This window comes from Cyrtonyx montezumae, unplaced genomic scaffold (genome assembly GCF_038088225.1).
Source record: "Cyrtonyx montezumae isolate F1298 unplaced genomic scaffold, pur_monq_1.0 scaffold_1, whole genome shotgun sequence".
NCBI lineage: Eukaryota > Metazoa > Chordata > Aves > Galliformes > Odontophoridae > Cyrtonyx > Cyrtonyx montezumae.
In genome coordinates, this window is record NW_027071825.1 from 17,494,519 (window position 1) to 17,515,250 (window position 20,732).

The following is a 20,732-nucleotide window of genomic DNA, read 5'->3' on the forward strand; positions in this document are numbered from 1 at the left end:
TTGGGCTATGCAATAACGTTCCTTTAATTTCAGCGTCCGATCCGAACTGGCATCGCACTTCTTTAATAAACTGACGGTGTCTTTCACGCGCCCACGCTGCAGGACCGAGGTCCCCATGCCCGTTGCTAGGCGGCCGCTCCCGCCCTGCGGCGGGCTCTGCCCTCCCGCGCTCCGCCGGCGCGGCTCGGGGCCGGGCGGGAGGTACGCCGCGGCCCTGGGAACGGAGCGGGCGGGGCCACGGCAGCAGCCGGAGCCTTTGCGGGACGGCACCCGGAAACGCCCGGTGGCTGCGGCGAGCCGGGCCGGCGGTGAGGGGCGAGCCGGGCGCCGGCAGCGCTGCGGGTGGGAGGCCTGGGCCGGGAGCGGCGGCTGAGCCCGGGCGGGCCGCCCTGCGCCGGGCTGGGGGCAGAGGCCTGAGGGAAGACTCGGGCGTGGAAGCGAGAGGCGTCTGGGCCGGGGTGTGAATGGGAAGCTGGGGCTAGGCGGGGTGAGAAGGGAAACGGCGGGGCGGGGGTGGGGGGGACACCGAGAAGTGTCAGTGAATGGCATGGGCTGGGCGGGAACGGGAAGGTGGGGCTGTGTGGAGGCAGCTGGCCGCGGGGCGGGGCGGCTCACCTGCACGGCTCCTCGGGGTGCGGCGGGCTGGGACAGCTGCGCGCTCAGCTGTGTGCGTGGCATCGCGGCCTCACGCTGGGAGTTTGGCTTGAGAAGGGCTCCAGCGGTACAAAGCTGAGGGCTTCATCAAAAAAAGCACCCTAAAATGCTAAGGTAATGAGTGAGATAAGATACAGATCATGAAATAGATTGGAAGGTAGAAGATGCACACCAAAAGGCACTGACTGCAAGTTGTGCCATATTTTAGCGAATCCTATAAAGTATCTTGTAAGAGTGATAAAGAGAGAGGGAGCCAGGGTAGAGTTTTATGAACTGATTTGGTAGAAGAGATTGAGGCTGCTTTCTGCAGTGGACAGCTGCGTAATCTGAGATGTAAGCAGCGTATGCAACAAACTTCTACAGATGAGCGAGCACCGGAGCAGGAAGCTGCGCAGAAAGGTTGGGATCAGAGGTAACCCTTCCTTCTCTGAGAATTGCTGGACATGCTGACAGAGTGGGTTTGGGAACAAATAATGCATTGACAGACTGCTTCATCTGAAATCTGTGGGGCTGCCCTTCTTCACAGGCACTGCATGTTACCTGCTACTGCACGCTGTAGTGCCTGTGGGCCTCACCTGTTCAATTGTACCCAGCAGAGAGCACCATGAAAGCTGTAGCTGTGTGGACGTCTGCTGGAGCAGCCTGGCCTGATGGCTTTGGCTAGACTTGATTGTAGCTTTGTAATACATGCTTTTCTTTTACGAAGAAATAAGCAACACACGTAATTTTTACAAGCAGAGGATAGCTGTTGATAAACTGATTTACAATAATCTGATTTTTGGGAAAACTAATTTTTGATTCCGTTACCCATTCTTAGGCATTGTGTGAACTTTTGGTAAGGGTTACAGTTCTGAGAGATCAGGATCTGCTGGTTTGGGATGCATGGTGTTCAGATGCATAGAAGCAGAATTATACAGTGAGAATACAGGTTTGAGAAAAGATTGTGATAGTAGCAAGCGTGAGTTTGATTTATTTAGAGCACTGTATTGTTAGAAGTTGCTCTATGTCCCTTACAGTCCTGCGGGCTGCCTGTACAGCCTAATTCCTTCTGTTATCACAGAATTGTAGGGGTTGGAGTGTAGGAGAGGACCTCTGGGGATCATCAAGTCCAACATCTGCTAAAGGAGGTCCCTTCAGTAGGTTGCACAGTAAAGTGTCCAGGTGAGTTTTGAATATTTCCAGAGCAGACTCCACAACCTCTCTAGGCAGCGTGTGCTAGTGCTTTGCCACTCAAAGTAAAGTTTTTCCTCATGTTTATACGGAACTTCCTGTGTTCCAGTTTGTTATCGTTGCCCCTAGTTTTGTTGCTGGGCACCTCTGAAAAAAGCCTGGCCCCATCCACCTGACAGCCACCCTGTAGATGTTTGGAAACACTAGTAAGATCCCCCTTTGATCTTTTTTCCTCTAGGCTCTGTAGCCCCAGGTCTCTTCAGCCTTTCCCCATGCTTGAGACACTCCAGGCTTCTAATCACCTTTGTGGCCCTCCTCTGGTCTCTCTCCATGTCTTTCTTGTATTGGAGAACACAGAACTGGACACAGTACTTCAAATGGGGCCTCCCTTGGGCAGAGTAGAGGGGGAGGATCACCTCCCTCAACCTGCTGACCATGCTTTTTTAATGCACTCCAGGATAGCCCTGGCCTTCTTGGCTGTAGGGGCACACTGCTGTCCCACCATCAACTCTTGTCCACCAGGACACTCAGGTTCTTTTCTGCAGAGCTCCTTTCTTGCAGGTCAGCCCCTAACCTGTACTGCTGCGTGCATTTTGTAATGACAGGAAAAAGGTAGGGATCACGTGAACCAGCTACCTAGAGGAATTACATCTCTTGTCTGCTTAAAATAGTTCAAGATTTGGTTCTGTTAAGCGAGGGCAACTTGTTCGTAATCTTTGGGGTAGGTTTGCTTGATGTAGCTTTTCCTCTCCTATTGTTCTCGAATTGCTTGCCACCTGGGCTCATTGTTCATCAGTTACCTCAGTTTGTGCCTGCAGGTGTGGTGCTACCACAGGCTCAATGCTCTAACTGGAGCTCAGGAGTCTGTGCAGTTACCTTGCAGGGGAGGAGGATTCTTAAGATGTGTACCTCTCAGGAACAAGCTTAAGAATGTGAGATGGACAGGAAATTGGGATTTTCCCATTTGAATATTTCTACCTTTCTTACATTCAGACCCTTTCCATTTAGCTGTCTAAACTTATTTGTAATTACTGGCTTTCTGCAGTAAGTCTGCAGATCTGTTTTCACTCTGTACTCAAGCTATGTGACCTTGTCTGGGGGTGGCTGTGTTGCCTGGAGCACACAAACCTGATTAGTGGTTCAGAAATAGCTTAACTGTGAGCTGCAGCTGAGCCCCAGCAGTACTAGGCATTCACTCTCAGCGCCTCACATTGAGCCGCATCGCTGCCTTGATGCATCTGCAGGAGCTGCAGCAGGGCAGCACCTGGCTCATCCCGGCCTGGTGCTGCACTCCTGTGCTTGCAGAAGAATGAGGATTTGAGCTAAAACCCAGAACTGAACAGCGCCTTGCTCACGGCTGAGTGTGACGACCAGGATTTTTCCATACCATGATCTGTACAATGAGTGCAGTGTGTGTACTGTTTGTAAAACAGAGGCAGGTTGTATCAGATTTCTGTGCTGGCAGGCAGGTGTTGACGTAATAGCGGTATAAAACTATTGCTCTACTGTGCACATATAAAAACTCTTTTATCTTATAAGCAGTACTGATGTTAGGTTTAGTTCAGTGAGGGCCTGCGTTTCTTAAGCTCAGTAAGTGTTTTATTTAACACTCATCAAATAAAATTATCATCACTCCAAGAAAATCTTATCTCTGTGTTCTTGCTGTGAAGGATGAAGTTTCTGTTGGGTGTTGTTTGGATTGTGGGTTTTTTTGTTTTTTGTTTTTTTTTTGGTTTTTTTTTTTTGTTTGTTTGGCAGATACAGAGGGGATTAAAGAGAATTTAGCCACAGTGAAGATTTTATTACACTTAAGATTCACCGTTCCCAACTTTGTTCTCTTTTACATAGAATAGAATTGTAACTTCTCTTCAATACAAAAGAAAACCAAAAATTCTTCTTGAGATTGTGCAAACAAACATCAGCATTTCTGTAAAAACAGAAGAAAACTTTGAGCCCCAAGCAAGTTGTATCACTCTCTGAAAATAGATGTCAGTTAATGTGTAATGGCACCTTCCTTGTTGGACTTGGCAATGGCAGTTTTCTGTCACTGAATCACTGGTACAGCTTTCTACTGTCCTTGGCCCCTGACCTTAACCAAAGTTGAGAAGAAATCATTGGTTGGTCTTCAGCAGTTACATTTTAATGTGTAACCCATCTGAGAATTACTGCTCTTGCTGATGCTAAATGGAATCAGTGCGTTGTTTAAAGGCCAGGGTTCAGGGTTCTGCTGTGTTGTGCTTGATGCCCTCGTCAAATACTATTTGAATACAGAAATGCTTTTTTATTTTTTATTTTTTTACCAGTTAAGGTTTCTTTAAATGTAAATTGAGAAATTGAAAATACTGCTGTAATGAAACCTTCCTGAGAGAGAGAGAGAGCAAGAAAAGGAAAAAAAAACAGTGACATTGTTACTTTCTTCTAGAAAAGATAGGAGAAAACTTCACTAGTGCACTTAGTTTTTGTAACACCTAAGAAGAATACAAGCTCAAAGAAAAATAATATACATAGTAGACTATCAAGCAAGGAGAATGAATAACAAACTGAAAAGCAAGAGGAAGAACAGGGTAAGTATTAAAATAATATATTTTGCCTTGGTTTAGTTGAGAAGTGGTATGTATCTGAGGAGAAACAGCTGACTAGTTACAGATTGCTTGTGAGAGAAGGTGGGAGAGGCCCTTACAAAGAAACACAGTGACAATGTAGATGGTGTGGGGTTATTACAAATGTTTACAGCATTATTAATTCTAATGGAATGTTGACAGATTTATGTATTTGGATCAAAAGGGGGAAGAGAAATGTACTGTTGAATGACAGAGGTTAAATATTTGTGTGCATGGAATCCTGTTCAGAAACCAGTTGAGCAGCACTCAGGTTCTGAATGGTCTTTGCACCCTCAGCTCTATCTCAAATATTTATTTCCATACATAAAGTATTTGTTGCAGAAGTTATTACTATTAGGTGTAAAGAAGGCCATATTGGGTCCAATTGCTTCTGAAAAAAAGCTGTATGGAATGGAATCTCCCTGTGAGAAATGCAGTTGTGTTACAGGAAGTAGCATGTTATGTGTGTGTTGTCCAGTGCGCAGAAGAAGGCACTGCACTGCTGAAGCATAAAAGGAGGAGTTTTAGGGGAAAAAAAAAACAAAAACATATTCTGGTTTTGTGAGCTAGCTCTTAACCTCACCTTCCTCGTGTGCTTTTCCTCTTTGTTGATATCTTCTTATATTTGTGTAGGAATGGCATTGGTATTGGGTTCAAATTTCTCCTGTTTCCTTAATCTGCTCTCTTGATTTCAAAGAGAATGCCCAGAAGGTGTGTCCGTGCCTGTTTCACCAGGGCAAGCTCATGGGCTCTGCACTGCTTCCTTCTTTCTGTAGAGCAGACTCAGTCTGCATTCACTTTCTGGCATGTCCGAGGCACAGAAGGTGTGTACTGGCACACACAACTTCATGAACTTTTGAAGTGTCTGGTTGTCTCGTTCTGTTCAGCTCTGTATTGTAACTAATGTGCGAGTGCCTTTTGTTTGGTTGGGTAAAATTAAACTCATTCATAGTAACGTGGAATAAGAGCAAGCCATAGCAGTAAGTTTAAGCTGAGGGATCTCAGCAGTGAAAATGCTTTACAGGCGGGCTGGGAGGAATGCAGTCTGTGGGTGTGTCTCAAGGCATACCAAGTAAACTACACAGGAACAGTTTCTTTTCTTTTTTCTCTTACCTGGACTAATAAAAGGAAGGTAAGGAACCCGTTAAGGCCAGAGAATTACTGTGACAGCTGAACTCCCAGCCTTTGAATTAGAAGGCACAAATTGAGTTTGTGGCCTTCAGAGTGCTGGGCAGCGTGTCCAAAGGCCAGCAAGCAATCGAAATCCAGGAGGAGTGACTGCGTACAAGCAGTGTGCTGGGAACTTTCATCTCCTTATTAGTTTAAGACCGTCAGGGTGTGGACTATTACTGAAGACAGCATTTGGCTTAGTTTATGACTGCCCAGTCTGTTGCAAGGAGGGTAGCAGGAAATGGGTGAGTGCCTCACCTGCAAGCAATGTGTAAATCCAGCCCTGCTGTGGGCTGTTGCACAATTCAGCTGTGTCAAGTTTAGTACTAGGCTCCTCTTTGGGATCCTGTTCCCAGTTTGCACCAAGTTCTGTTGGCTGATACGTGAGTGTTCTAAAAGAGAGGAAGAGAGAGGAGGAGAGCTGATAAGGTACTGTGTGTGCTCAGCAGAGGGTGGCAATTTTATTGGTGTGCGTGGGCTTCAGAAGCACACAGTTCCTGCTCTGTGGAGCAATTACCTTTAGTTCCACATGAAACCGCTTGTTCTCAGCTAACCTGTCACACTGACCACTGAGAAGAGCTTGTAATCTACGTTCAGCTATCAAGCTGGACCCTTAAAGTCCATTTGGTGTGAATTTTAGAACTTCGGAAGCTGCTTTGGTGAATTATTGTGAAGGAATGTGTTCTGCTGCAGGTGCTTTTTAGAGAGATGACGTCTGGCTTCAGAAAGCAGCCCGGTGAATAGGAGAAAGTGGATCTGTGGCTTTGTTTCTGGAAGCAAGTGTTCCTGTGGGAGAAGTTCCTTTTTTGTTGTTTGGTTTTTTTTCTTTTGATTATGATTACTGATCAAGAAAATACTATAGCTCAAGGTGATGATGTGGTACGTGTTCCCAATGGCTTCACTGGTGGGTTTATTAAACTGTTCTGATTGTTGGTTTGTTTCCGTACTTTGATAGTCAGTGTTTTGATACTTGCTCATAATCAATGTACTGGAGATACACTTTTAATCTGTAAGTGGCTTTGTACATGGATGGTTGTATGTCAGCAAGAAATGTGTGTGCTAGTTTTTGATTTGTGACCTATTTCAGTTAAACTATTGAATTCTGAGCACTGAGAAAGTTCCTTAAAAAATTTGTCACTTTATAGACTCACAAAATGCAGATATTTTAGTCTTAGTTCAGCCAAGATGTGTGTTCCAAGTATCTGTGTTTTATTCAGAAGCGTTTTGAAAAGTGAAAAGTTTAAAAACATCTCTAGGTGTGCTTTTATGAGACTTAGTTGTTTATGATTGCTGTGTGTTCTTCCTATATCCAGATTGTCAGGTCTCAGTACTAAAAAAATTAAGTAGATGGGAAGGCTGGAAGCAGTGGTGTGTGTGGGCGTCTAAACGAGCGTTTCACTATTGGTTTTCTCCAGAACCATGGCCAGACCTTTTTATGAAGTTCAGTTCTGTCTTTTCTCTCAATGGATATTTTTTTTTGTCCCTTTTCTACCTCCTTGTTTTCTGTACTGTTGGCATTTCTCTAGGGGACAAGTTCTGACCTTTCGTGTCCCTCCACATCTCTTGAAGAAAACTGCTTCTGTTTCTCATCCTTGTTTACAACTATGGCAAATACCTGCTTCAAAGGTATTTCTCCTTGACTACAGGATCTCCTGCACTTGGTTCTTGGGGGTGCATAATTTCAGTTATCTTCAGTTAAAGTTTTTCCATCAGAACCTGTTATTTGGAAAAAGTTAGCAAGTATTGAGTTTTGGCTGCAGTGTGCTTCTCTGTCATCTTTTTACTGCTGTCTGATTTATACCATCCTCTGCAGTTAGTGTTTGTTTCTTTAGTGAGGTAAATGAAGTTGTAGTTCTTACAAAAGCATCTTCTGTTAAGTATCCTTAAGGGAGTTATTGCACATTGCTTCCTCTGTTTCTGCATCCAGGCATCTTTTCCTTTCTCCTTTGCTAGTAAGCTTTTACAAATGTTTTTGGAGCCATACAATTTCTGAAGTAAACAGTTTTATTTGGTAGCATATGAGTCTGTACTTCATATCTCCGTGACTGTTGGCAGTCAGTAGTTGTTTGCAGGTTCAGTGTCTCTGAAATGTTGATGCTGTGCAGATATTCAGGTGACCTAGTATGCATGACTGGAGAAAATCTCCTAAAGCTTAGAGATAAGTTAGGGCAAGTCAGGAATACGTGAATAACACAGCTCTCCAGATCTCTGAAAAAATTGTTGAACCGGAGAAGTCACATCGGTGAGGATACAATTTGGTTTCAGCTGCAGAGTACTTAGAGGTATGAACCCATGCTTCAGAAGTGAGTACAAAAGTAGGTAGCTGAGATCAAGCTCTTTGTACCTGTAGGTGTGAAACATACACAGGGACGACTCAGGCACAGGCATCCAATATGTACTACGCTTGTCAGCTTTAGGCTTCTGGAAATAAGAACTGCATGCAATGTATTGACTTGTTACTTTTTTTCTTTAAATTACTGGTTTTCCTTGGCACTATAAAAATACTGCTAGTTTTCTGAGTAAGTGGGTAGTGAAGGCAGTAATTGTTAATCTTTTTATGAAGAACATTTCTGTGTATGGATTGTCTTCATACTTAACATGCATAAAGAAAAGCAGAAAATGATATAATGTTCTGAGTAGCGGTAGTAATATATCCTTGTAATATATTGTGCCTCCAAAAGCAGCATTGCTTTTAGTTTCTTGCATGAACTTAGTGTTTCAATTGGTGGCAAAGTGCAAAGAAAATGCTGTCAGGCCAGTCCTCACCTAGTCTTATGCTGATGCTATGCCATCTGTCAAGGCAGAAATTGCAACCTGTAAAACTTTGGAGAAGTGGAAGAATGAGAAGACACTTAATGCTGGGGACAGCTCACTGATACTGGGCCTTCTGCAGTTCTGCAGTATGGGGCTTTTTTATTTATTTTTATTTTTTATTCTGAAGATATCTTCTGAGCCTTCCTCTGTGTAAAGGGATCTGTGATTGGATTAACTTTAAAGATTTCTTTTGTGGTAACAGTTATTGGAAATGTAACTGTATGTTAGTAGTCCTTATTTGACTATTCTTTTTTATAGATGAGAAATTAAGAGGATTATTTCTTTAATTGCCACCTCATCTAATGTCCAGATATGCCTCCTCATTTCTAATGACGTATTTATTAATTTCCTTTTTCTCTTGAAATACCAGATTATATTGGTTGTCTACCTTTGCCAGAGAGGTGTGTGGATAACTTAATAGCTGATTCCGAATAGAAATGTCTACCTACAGTATTAAACTTTAAGCCTGTTTTGTTGTTTGTTTTCTATTTCAGAAAGAAAATAACCAAGAAATGTCTACCAATTTAAAGTACCTTTCCTTGGGCATCCTGGTTTTTCAGACCACAAGTTTAGTGTTGACAATGCGTTACTCTCGGACACTGAAAGAAGAAGGACCTCGTTACTTGTCCTCTACTGCAGTAGTTCTTGCTGAACTTCTGAAGATTTTGTCATGTGTTCTATTAGTCTACAAAGACAGCAGTATGTGTTCAGTTTTGCACCAAATAATTTTCTTAATCAGTATGCTGTATTATAATGGCAACTACAAGGCAGCTGTGTGAGTAGAGGCTCACAAAAAAGGATTTTCCTTTCTCCTGAAGATACAGCCTTGGCAAGGCTGTAGTCGTACTTCACTCCTCAGCACACACAATTGTACATTGTGTGTCTGCTGAAGCCAGCTCTCTTTAAATAACCGCATATAAGATATACAAGAAAAAATATTCTACTAACAGCTTGAAGTTTGTTTTTTGCTCAGATATTTTAAGGAATTTATAAATAAAAATAGGATGAAATGAAAAGCTGTGTCTAAAGCATGAATGATCATGTAGAAGGCTATGGCAATCACACAGATACAGGAGGGAAATAGTGATTTCATTAATACAAAAAGACGTGCAGTTTTAAGCTCAACAACAGCAACAAAAAAGGATATTTGGATTTACTCTCATTTTGTATGCTTTGTACTGCATTTGTGCAGTTCCTTGACATATGTATTAGGTTTTCAACAGTTTAAAAATATCATTGCATATTCATAAATATTGATGATTCTGTAGGCTCCTAAACATGTGCATTGTAGGCGGTACTTTTTAAGGTATCAGCTTTAAATATGACTATGAATAAGTTTTATTTTAACATTAATTGAACAATTCACAGAATCATAGAATATCTCAAGTTGGACAGGACGTACGGGGATCATCAAGTCCAACTCCTGGCTCCATGCAGGGCCACCCAAAAATCAGATCATATGTCTGAGAGCATTGTCCAGATGCTTGTTGAACTCCAGCAAGCTCAGTTCCATAACCACTTCCCTGGGGAACCTGTTCTGATATTCCAGGCTACACCAAGGCATTTTTCAGGTTTATGAAAGACAATTATTCTGAAGTACTTTGAGTTTGTGATAGCAGTGATAGATATAAAAATGGGGAAATAATTAATCTTGGAGAACAGAACATTGCTCTTTATTTTTTTCCCTTCTCCATTTAGTCCATAAGTCTATTTCTGTGTTTCTTTGGTAGAGTGCAATTTACGGACCCTGAACAGAGTGCTTCGTGATGAAATCCTTAATAAGCCCATGGAAACTCTTAAACTTGCAATTCCTTCAGGAATTTACACTCTTCAGAATAACTTGCTCTACGTAGCATTGTCAAACCTAGATGCAGCCACGTACCAGGTACAGTATATTTGGATTGCTCTGTAAGTTTCAAAAAACAAATGTGAATTATGTGGTAATAAGTGTTTCTGGTTCTTTCAGGTTACATATCAACTGAAAATTCTTACCACAGCTCTATTTTCTGTGTCCATGTTGAGCAAGAAACTGGGTATATACCAGTGGCTGTCATTAGTAATTTTGATGACAGGAGTGGCATTTGTGCAGGTAATAAATGTGATGTGTTTACTCAAGGAACGTGCATTTCTATACTGATTGTGCAGCTTCCTGGCTGTAGCAGCTGCACACTGGTGCTGGAGCACAGCCAGGAGCTACAAACCACAATTGACCATGGCTGGAGGATACCAGAAATGGTTCAGAGGCAAAAGATAACAGCTCTTCTTGTGTTCTTGTGACTCTGGATTAGCCTTCAAATAGCAGCTATCAAAGTGTTTATAGCGCACTTCTCACATGAGCAGTTTGGATTCACAGATCTTCTGTGACAGCACAGTCCTGCTGCTCACCTTATGACATATGGTTTCAGCATGGCAAATTGACTTGAATTTTTTAAGAGCAAAATCTTTCCCAAATGATGGAGATATAGGAATCTGTAGTTTTTAGAGGGGTTATGGGATAAGAGACAATTTAAGAGTTTTTAGCAGATTTTGGGGTGTTCTAGATAATTTTATTGTAAATCTTAAAGATTAAAAGAAAAACTAAGGATAAGTTTAGCTTGTATTGGCTGTATATAAAATCATGAAAGAGACGCACGTACCTAAGACAGTTCATCACATCTTAAAGACATGTGGAGTAAGTGGTGTCCTGACTTACAGTTCTGTATAGAAGTGGTAACTGTCTGATAGGTGGAAAAGTCAGTGACAATGAATGACCAGGATGAGTTGTGCTGGAATTCCGGGTTGGTGCTGGCATATACAACACGGCAGGTAAAATCCTGGGCCTGTTTAAGATGATGGATTTTCTCCCAGTAGAGGCACAAGTATACTCCTTTGAAACATATAGTAAAAAAAGATATGGCTTTACAGTGTTTGTGGTGCATATGATGGTCTGCCTTTAGTAACTGTTACTTCAAAAAAAAAATAACTTGCATTTTATACATGATTGTGACTTGATTTTAACAGTATGTTTGAATAACTGTTTTTACATCCAGTGGCCTTCAGACTCTCAAGCAACAGCTGCTAAGGAGCATTCAGCAGGATCTCAGTTTGTAGGCCTGATGGCAGTTCTTATAGCGTGCTTTTCTAGTGGATTTGCAGGCGTTTATTTTGAGAAAATTTTGAAGGAAACTAAGCAGTCTGTTTGGATAAGAAACATTCAACTTGGTAAGTTTAATTTTAGTTATCACTTAGAGCAGGAGTACCACATTCTGGATTAAAATAAATGTATAAAAATATGAAATATCAAAAGCATTTTAGTGGTCTGCATAAGCATACTTTATAAATGAGTAGTACGCAAGAGAAAGCAATTCCTAGAATTCTGTGCTAGCAACCTACTTCTTGATTTAACTTCTTTATAGTGTTTGTAAGTTTGCACGGAGTCTGTCAATTGAATTTTACTTAATACGCTCTAAAGAGTATTATCTTATGCAGATTTTGTGTATCCTATGTGTGTTTTGCACAAATTAATCAGATAAGTACATATAGTATCCCTTTATCTATATATATATTTTTTTGTTGGAGAGTTCAACATTAAACATAAAACGTGAAAATATCACAGAATCAAAAAATCACATTCCTAAAAAAATACTTTGAGACCTATTTTAAAATTGAGATATTTTTCTCTTGTCTGGATAGGCAGTTTTTGCAGGTTGGCAACCTTAATACAATAAAAAAACATGCATGTTTGTCAATAAAGATGAGGTAATGAATTTTGGATTATTTCAGTACAAAGATCAGGTTTTTTTAATTGTCTGGATAATCACCAAATAACTGTTATCTATATATGTACAAATGGTCATCCTAACTTTTAACTTCTTACCTATTGTGCACCTATCAGTAAGGGAATACCTTCTATTTTCAATGTATTTCTGCATCTTCTAGAGCTTAGATAGTAATGGCAACAGAATTCACCATGAAAGTTTTAAATCAATCTTGTACTTCCAGGATTCTTTGGCAGCATATTTGGACTGATGGGTGTATATATATATGACGGAGAGCAGCTGTCAAAAAATGGATTTTTTCAAGGCTATAATAAACTCACTTGGATAGTTGTTGTTCTACAGGTAAGATATATCATGTTTCTGTGATTTGGAGATTTACCCTTCTATAAATGGCAGGGGAAATTAATGAATGCAGTTGAAGCTACTGAGATGTCTGTAGTCAAAAGTCTGATGCAGTACTATTAGAAAAAGCTTCTAAATAAAAACTTGGAAAATTCAGAGCAAGTATATGATTGTTGTGCAACATAAAATTCTGTAAGCATTATTTCATTTGCAATGCTTAAAAATATTTTTTTTCTTAAAAAAAAAAAAAAAGCCCTTTCTGCTATAGCTTAAAATGTATACAAGTGTTTTCCAGTAATTTTAATAATGGTTGTGTGATAAACAACTTATTTATTGGGAAATAAAGTATTTACATAACATAAAACAATTGTAACACTTCTATACATACATGAAGGCTTCTTCTAAAACATGAGTATATTCTTGAAAGAGGTGTTCTCAATGGAATTACCATGTTGCAAATCTGAACTTCAATGTTTTTCAGGCACTTGGAGGCCTGGTGATTGCTGCTGTTATAAAATATGCAGACAACATTTTAAAGGGATTTGCAACTTCTCTCTCTATTATACTTTCAACGTTGATCTCCTATTTCTGGCTTCAGGATTTTGTCCCTACAAGGTAAGAATTATTTTCCACGTGTACAGAAGAAAGCACTGATTGAAAACGTAATGCTTAGTAGATAAAACAGGAACAATAAATAAATGAACACAATCTAAGCCAGCCTTATAAAATAGTTAGATTCAACTTCCATGGAAAAATTTAGTAATAGTTATGTTATGAAACTAAAACTTTGCAGTATAGTTATCAAGATAAAGTTTTTGTAAGATAGAGCCCCCCACAGATAAGGAATAATTGAACCTCAAATCTCATTTTTGACAAACCTCTCGGCCAGACATTTTGTTCTTTTCTTTTCCTCTTCACCTGCTCTCCCTCAGTTTGTTTGGCTCGTTCCTATTTAATTCTGATGCCTGCCTTGCACTGCATTTGGCTGTGCTCTTGGAACCGGTTTCTCCCTACCTGGCTGTTCGGGGTAGGACTGGGACAAAGGGATTACTCTTGTTCATTAGTTGTCTTCTAAATTGACACATCTTCCACAAGTCACTTCATTACACAGTGTCTTATGGCTGAACAGTAGTGATGATCATCTATTTATACTGCATTTCATCCAGTCTCCCTAGAAGAGATCATTCCAGACATACACACAAAATTACACTACAGTGATGAGTGGACACTCAGAAGCCCCATACCAGGGTGTTTTGGTTCATTGAGGGTTTTGTTTGTTTGTTTTGTTTGTTTTTTTCTCCTAAAATCAGTACTCTAAGACCTGACCAAGAAGGAGAGAAAAATGCTATGTGCTTCTAGGTGAAATACACTAAGTTTTGTGAGTAATATTTTAGGAGCTGTGTTTTGTATATGGATGGATTGTGGAATGACTGTCTTTTTAAGGTGTGGAGTCTAAAAGTAATATTCTAATTTTTAAATACATTAATAGGATTTTGCTTGTAGTGAACCTACAGTTATCATGTATACATCACATTCAAGGTATAAAAATATTTCTGATGTAAGCTTTTTATCCAATAGTAGTGTATGCTATGTCAGCAGGAGTTTATTTAAACATTCAAAAAAGGAGCTACAGTTAACTATAGGGGCTTAAAAATGGACAGGTTAGACTTAAATTGTAAATAGCTTATTAGTAATGCAGAAATGGTATAAGAAGTTCTGTGTTCTCAAATAGAAATTAATAAGTAACTTAACAGCCTCTGCAAACATTATAAAAATGAAAAATGCTAAATAATTAAATGAAGGAGAGCTGAACTCACACCACGTAAAATCTGAATCCATCTCATTTAATAAAACTTATTCTTTAGTATATTCTTATGCCAGCTGTGTTTATTTGAACTTCCTAATCGTTCTTCTTACGTGAATAAACATTTCTGATTGGGATAATAGACATAAATGCTTAGGTGCTTGAATGTCCTGCAGTAGATCATGTTTTGAAATAAACTCTATTTTCCGAGAGATTATTCTGTAATGTACCACAGTTTTTTTTAGTGTTTAATTCAGAAAATCAGATTGTCAGCAAGGTTCTTTTCTTAAAAGCATACTGGTACCTGTCAAAACAACTTGAAAGGCCCCTTTGTTGCAACGCAAAAGATGTCTTTTATTATTTTTTCCTTACATAAATATTCTTGTAGCTGCCAAAACTGAGTGTAGACTGACTTGCAGCTGGTTCTTAGGCAGCAGAAACTAGTTTCAACACAAGCTTTGAATTTCAAAGCCGACATAGCTGCAATGGCATGATATATATCACGTTAAAAATGGCTGGTTGGCTGTATTAGTTGAACTTATTTAGCTTCTGCTTGCATTTTGCATAGAGCTTTAGTCAAAAGGAGAAGAAATGAAAGATTAGTCTGATTACCTTTGATATTTATTTCATGAAACTATGTTTAATTTTAGAATTCGTCAGTATGATGATAGGTTATATTGCTTATCTGAGTGTAGAAATTTAACTTTTTCCTGTATTCTCCTCCAAGAAATATGTGGATATTTTTTCATTATAAATCGGATGGATATCATTTATTCTTTATATGTTCCCACAGGATTGATGTCCTTCCTTTGACTGTATTACATAAAATTGTATTAATTAAAACCATCTTTTTTTTTTTCTTCCATTCCTATTCTATTCAGTGTCTTTTTCTTCGGAGCCATCCTTGTAATAGCAGCTACTTTCCTGTATGGTTACGATCCAAAACCTGCAGGAAATCCCATTAAGGCATAGCTGACTTCTTCATCAAGCTGCTTCTCAAGATCATACACTGGGGGCCTTGCTAAAAATGGCATGTGGAAGGTGCCATTGTGCACTGCAAGGAAACGATTGCTACCCTGAATCTGGTGAAGAAATGTTTATGAGTAGCTTTGGACAGCCAAAAGGGTTAAAGACGGATGATGATACTGTCTGTGACTGGTGAAAAAACGACAGGGGAAAGCCCAGTGCAACTTGCTAATAGAAACTTGAACTGAACAAAAAGTTTCCAAGAAACTGCAGTTAGGAATGTTTACAGCTTTGACCTGGGATTGCATCAAAAGAATTTACTGTATTGACTGCTGCAAAAATACGTCCTATGCACTCTTTGAAAGAGCACATGACAACATTGTCAGATTGTATGTTTTTTGCAATTTGACTATATTTAAAGTTAGTACATGTTTTTAACTGTTTGTCTATTTACATGAAGTCAACTGAATGCATATCATAGTTCTAAAGTGACAGTTCTAATTAGGTGTTCCTTATTAAAACTATGAAAATTGAAGTATGATTGAAAGACATTTTTCACAATAACAATTATTTTTATATTTTAGAAGGCTGATTTAATAACAGAGATCTGTGTTCTGTTGCTTATATAAAGCTATTGTAGGAATGTTAACGTTCTTACTGAAGTACGCAAAGGGAGAAATTGTGAATGAAAGCTGGAAATCTGTGTTGATACTCCAGCCATCATGAGGATAACCTGTAGTGTTCCAGCAGATGCAATAACTCTGTGAGCACAGGACACAGTTTGCTGCAGTAATCTGGCACTATGAGGTGGGTTATAATGGAGTGCTTGCTCAGATGTAATGATCATTGTTTTTTATTTTTACTGATTATAAATCAACTTGTGGGTAGAACTTCTAAAGTAGAGTGTAGTGGGATTTTTGTGTGTGTTGGTTTTTGGATTTGTTTTGTTTTGTTTGGTTGGTTGGTTTTTTTTTTTTGGGTTTTTTTTTTTTTTTTCTTTAAATATCCCCTGAGGATTTTTTTACCTGCAATTAAAGCAAAAAGAGAAGCCCATAATAAACATTTAAAATGCATTATCGTTGTCTATTACAGCTCCAGACTGAGCCATTGTGGTATATTTTCTGTATACTGTACTGTATTTTTTCACAGAGGCTTTTTTTTTTAACAATTTGTGTTTACTTATGAACTCTCCAAGGTTGTCACAGTACATTTGTATGTAATGGCATAATTAGAGTTTTTATTATTATTAATTTTGTTCTGGGAGTGCTTGAGCTAACAGACCAAAATAGGTTCCATGGAGCTATTCAGTCTTGTAGTGGAATTACTCTAATAGGAAAGAGAATGAAAAAGTAATGAATTGTGCAATAGATAAATACAAAAGCATGCTGTTCTTTTGTTTTCAGTCAGAAAAAATCACAAAGCATATGCAGACCACCTGTTATGAACATTTTACTTGTTGAAGTACTTGCATACAGACAACTGAGAAAGAAACACACACAAAAACAGTGCCAGAACTAGTAAACAAACAAAGAAAAAGCTAAAAATCACTTGGTTTTAGGAGACCTATTCATAATGGATATTAATGTAGGGTGACTTCTTACCTATTCATTCCATATGTAAATGTATACATTATGAAAAACATATCAGTAGTCCCTTCCCATTCAGCTAAGTGTTAAAGATGATTGTTGTTCTTTTTTCCTCTGCTCTATCTCACTTCTTTCTTGTACTAATGAATATGATGTGAAGAAAGGTGTTTCAAAATGCTTACCAAAGTACCTCAGTCTCTTTTCCACAGCAATTCAGTTGTGGATTGCCAAGAAAGGATTCTCTAAGAGCACTCTGAGAATTTTAATTAAATATTATAAAATAAAAAGGTAAAAAATCTATAGCAGCCAAGTAAAAGTAGTCTTTTGTTCTTGATGACATGAATTATGTCTGTAGCATCAGAGCAAGACAGTGAAGAAATTTCAGTTATGCCAAAGGCTTGCTAAGCTTTCTGATCTGTGAATCTACCCCAGCATGCTGTAATTGCAAGAGCTATGTTACTCAGTTGTTAAGATTATTGAATATTACCCTAAATTGGCATCCTACTTTAATATTAGCCTTTCACCTGTAATGCTCAATCTGCCAAAGTGAAAAAGGACATCTAGTCACATCACCACTGAAATGCAATGTGAGGTCTGATGTACGTAGAGAAAAGTGGCTTGCAGGATTGCTTAGTGCAGAATGGGAAGTATGAGTGACTGAAATGCTTTGACAAGTGTTGTAATATTTGGCCTACATGGTGATAATACTTTCAATTTCATGATTCACAAATCACAGTAGTGGAAATGTTCAAGTCACGTAATTGCATACTTTGTTGAGGAGTTTCTCAAAAATCAAGAGAAGCAGATTGAGAATGGAAAACCAATTGCAAAGAAAGGGAAGAAATAGGTCAAGCAATCACACAGTTTTAATATATCAGGTGCATCAAGTTTGTTATTAAGCATTAGCTTTTAGGAAATAACAGGAATATGTCTTCTTTGTTTTTGAATAGGATGTCATCTTATAGCCTTGGAAGACAGTGTACATACTGTATTAGGGACCAGTAAATTCTATGTGTAGATAAAGATCTGCCAATTTCCAGTCTGTTAAATTTTCTAGCAGAAGGCTAAATCTCTCTATATGCTTGTGACTGTAATGAAGTAAGAGTTTGCATTCTTAGCTGCCTTTCCTCAGCTGTTTACAGAGCCTGAGGGCCTTGCAGGCTTATAAGCATTTTTCTGGAGAGAGGGAAGGCACTGCATGCTTTTTGTGATGGTGAGGATTTGAGGAAGATTGACTGATTTCTGTTAACAGTCGAAATCTGAGACCATAAGCATGTTTTCGTGCTGGAATACTTTTGGAGCTGAAGAAAAAGTTTTACTTATTCATTAACCAAAGAAACATAGCTAGCTGACACAGAGCTCTGGGAAGCAGGGAGTGGAGTGCTTTGAGTTTGCCCTAGAAGTGGTCTGTAGAAGTATAACTTACAGAAATGAACTTGTCTTTCTGAACTATGTCTCTGAATTTAAGGAAATGGATTTGTTGTTTAGTTGTATATTTAAAAGGCTAGTCCGTACTCAACATAATTTTATTTAAATATTTATAAAGTTATAGCTAGGTATTTATTTGCATAATTTGGATTATGTCGTTATTTTAAAGGCTTGCTTTATGAGATTAGTAGTATTTATTGAATACGTGGATACTTAGTTGGGTTGTGTTGTTGTTTGCATGTTTTTTTTAATCTCTGGGATACATGAAAAATGGTGAAATACCAGTAAGCTACTAGAGATATCTTCAAAGTAAAATAAATAATCAGTTCAGTGGTGAAAACTCTTAAATCCAATATAGTAAGATAGATAAAATTTCCTTTAAGCATTGTATTTTTGTGCTGTCCACAAGTGCCCAGTTATCTTTTTCTCAAAGGATTCTGATAACTTTATAGTTTTATTAAAGTTCTCGGTTTTAGACAAACTGCAACCAAACTTATCTTTTTGTTTGCTTTAATAATAAAAGGTAGATTTGTCTTATATCTCCTGCTTGTATGAGAGAACACCTGCTTATACTGTAACTTTTTAAGACATTTGTTTTACTTTACTTTCTCAAAGAAATGATTATATTTTGTTAGCATATGCATTTCAGTTATTCATAAGGTCCTTTCTCAGATTTTTAAGAGTATGTATTTTGTGTTCCTGACTTAAGTTTTATGGCTGTAATTCAAGAGACTGTAATAGATTTTGTTAAATTGTTTTCAAACTGATAAATGAGACTTTGCATTTCTTATGTTTTTTGTTGTAACTTTTGTCTTTTAATATATTTCCTTATTACCATGTATGCCCTGTTGTACACAAGCAATTGCCACTTACAAATTTGAAGTTGTTACTCATCAGGTGTTTCTTGCTGGATATTCTGAGTGAGGAGGATGATTATTGTTTCCTTCTTTTTTTAATGCTGATTTTTTTTTTCCTACAGGAAGTTAATTGAACTAAAGAGTTCTTCTCTTTCCAGGTGAGCTCATTATACATTTTTAGATATCTAGAATGAGGATTTTTTTAGTGGAAAAAATGCAACAAAATAAGTGGGATTGATTAGATGATAACTTCTGCTCTACTTACTGTGAATCCAAATTTCCTGTAAAGTTAAATTTATAACTTTGTCTAATTATTTCCTGCTAGGTGAATTTATAACTCTGCAGAAGCAAAAAATATTGACCTGAAGTGCAGTTCAGTGCTCGTTCTTCACTGACTGCTCCTTATTTGCATCACAAGAGTAAAATTTGGCCATGACGTTTTTGATTCGTGCCTGTAGTGTTCCATTCTCATTTCTTTAGCAATTGATAGCTGAGTAAGAATCACTTAAGTGCTAAGCATATATTTGTTGCTCTAAGTAACACTTCTATTAGATTTTTGAAGTTTCCTTTACTGTCAGTGTATTTTAATGAAGTTTTAAATATATGAGCTCAAATACCAGTTGTATGTTCAAACTTTCAGGGTAAAGGTAGGGTTTTTTATATGTTGAGTTGTTCGTAACTTCACTGAATACAATTCTAATATATGATGTTTCCCAGCAGATTCACACTTTGTATGCAAGGTTGAGCAATACAGTTACAGTACTGGTGTCTGGATAGAATAGTCAAAACTTTTGCTTCTTTTCTTCAGGAAATGAAATGTTTGTCAGGAGTTTGTCTTGGTTAAATTGTGGTAGAGCGTGTTGTGTCGGGATTTACGTAAGGAAGTGGAGTTTGCAGTGTGAAGGTATGTGGTGGGTGACATTCCACGACAGTAAAAGTAAGTCTTATTTGTCTGAGGCGAATTCTAAATCTAGGAATTCTTCCTAAAGCCATCTGGTCCATCTACATAAGCAAACTTGGTATTTCTCTTAATAGGCATTTATTTTTGCATAACGACATCAGTAGCAGAGCGTGGTCTAATGTACATGTATGGATGAAAAAACAGCTGTTTAATCAGTCTAGTCACAGAATGTCTTTACTGACATCTAGTTGTGGTAACCTGTTTAACCTTTAATTCCTTACATATGACATGTATTTGCATGTGATGTGCCCACCAAAATGTGTCAGCACTCTTTTCAAGAAGCGGACTTAAAACAACGCCAAAATCATAGGTCTCTATGGAGTGAGAAACTGTGGAGCATGGGATTTTTCCACAGAATTGTCACATACGTGACATAATTTAATTAAGACTTGTAACAGATGACTGATAGATAGTAGTCTCTCTGTGGGTAGACCAGTAAGTCCTCTCTATGCATCTTGAGCCGGATTGCTGCTTGCCTGCGTCTCTGTGTGAGACCAGAGTGAATCCATGGGCCTGATGAGGGCTTTGTCTCATGACACACCAGGATAAAAGCTGCATTATGATGCTTTGTCTTAAGGGTAGTGGTTTGTCTTAAGCCCAGATGAGCTTATGTGGCAGGAGA

The 20,732-nt window shown here is 38.7% G+C and overlaps 1 protein-coding gene across 4 annotated transcripts; it reads left to right on the forward strand.

Moving 5' to 3' along the window:
* Positions 1-271: 271 nt before the first annotated feature.
* On the forward strand, positions 272-19,919 carry SLC35A3 (solute carrier family 35 member A3). 4 transcript variants are annotated; one of them, XR_010622531.1, is made up of 9 exons: positions 6,356-6,473; positions 8,903-9,107; positions 10,139-10,293; positions 10,375-10,497; positions 11,438-11,609; positions 12,390-12,508; positions 12,990-13,123; positions 15,194-16,085; positions 19,272-19,919. XR_010622531.1 is itself a non-coding variant. In XM_065742279.1 (8 exons), the coding sequence occupies exons 2-8, from the start codon at positions 8,921-8,923 to the stop codon at positions 15,282-15,284; spliced, it is 981 nt and encodes a 326-aa protein (XP_065598351.1). In that variant the 5' UTR covers positions 272-308; positions 8,903-8,920; the 3' UTR covers positions 15,285-16,207. The 4 variants fall into 4 exon arrangements, 3 of the variants coding, with proteins under 3 accessions (XP_065598351.1, XP_065598344.1, XP_065598332.1); XM_065742279.1 differs by lacking the exons at positions 6,356-6,473; positions 19,272-19,919 and adding an exon at positions 272-308 and having other exon boundaries at positions 15,194-16,207; XM_065742272.1 differs by lacking the exons at positions 6,356-6,473; positions 19,272-19,919 and adding an exon at positions 3,886-4,388 and having other exon boundaries at positions 15,194-16,207.
* Positions 19,920-20,732: the final 813 nt, after the last annotated feature.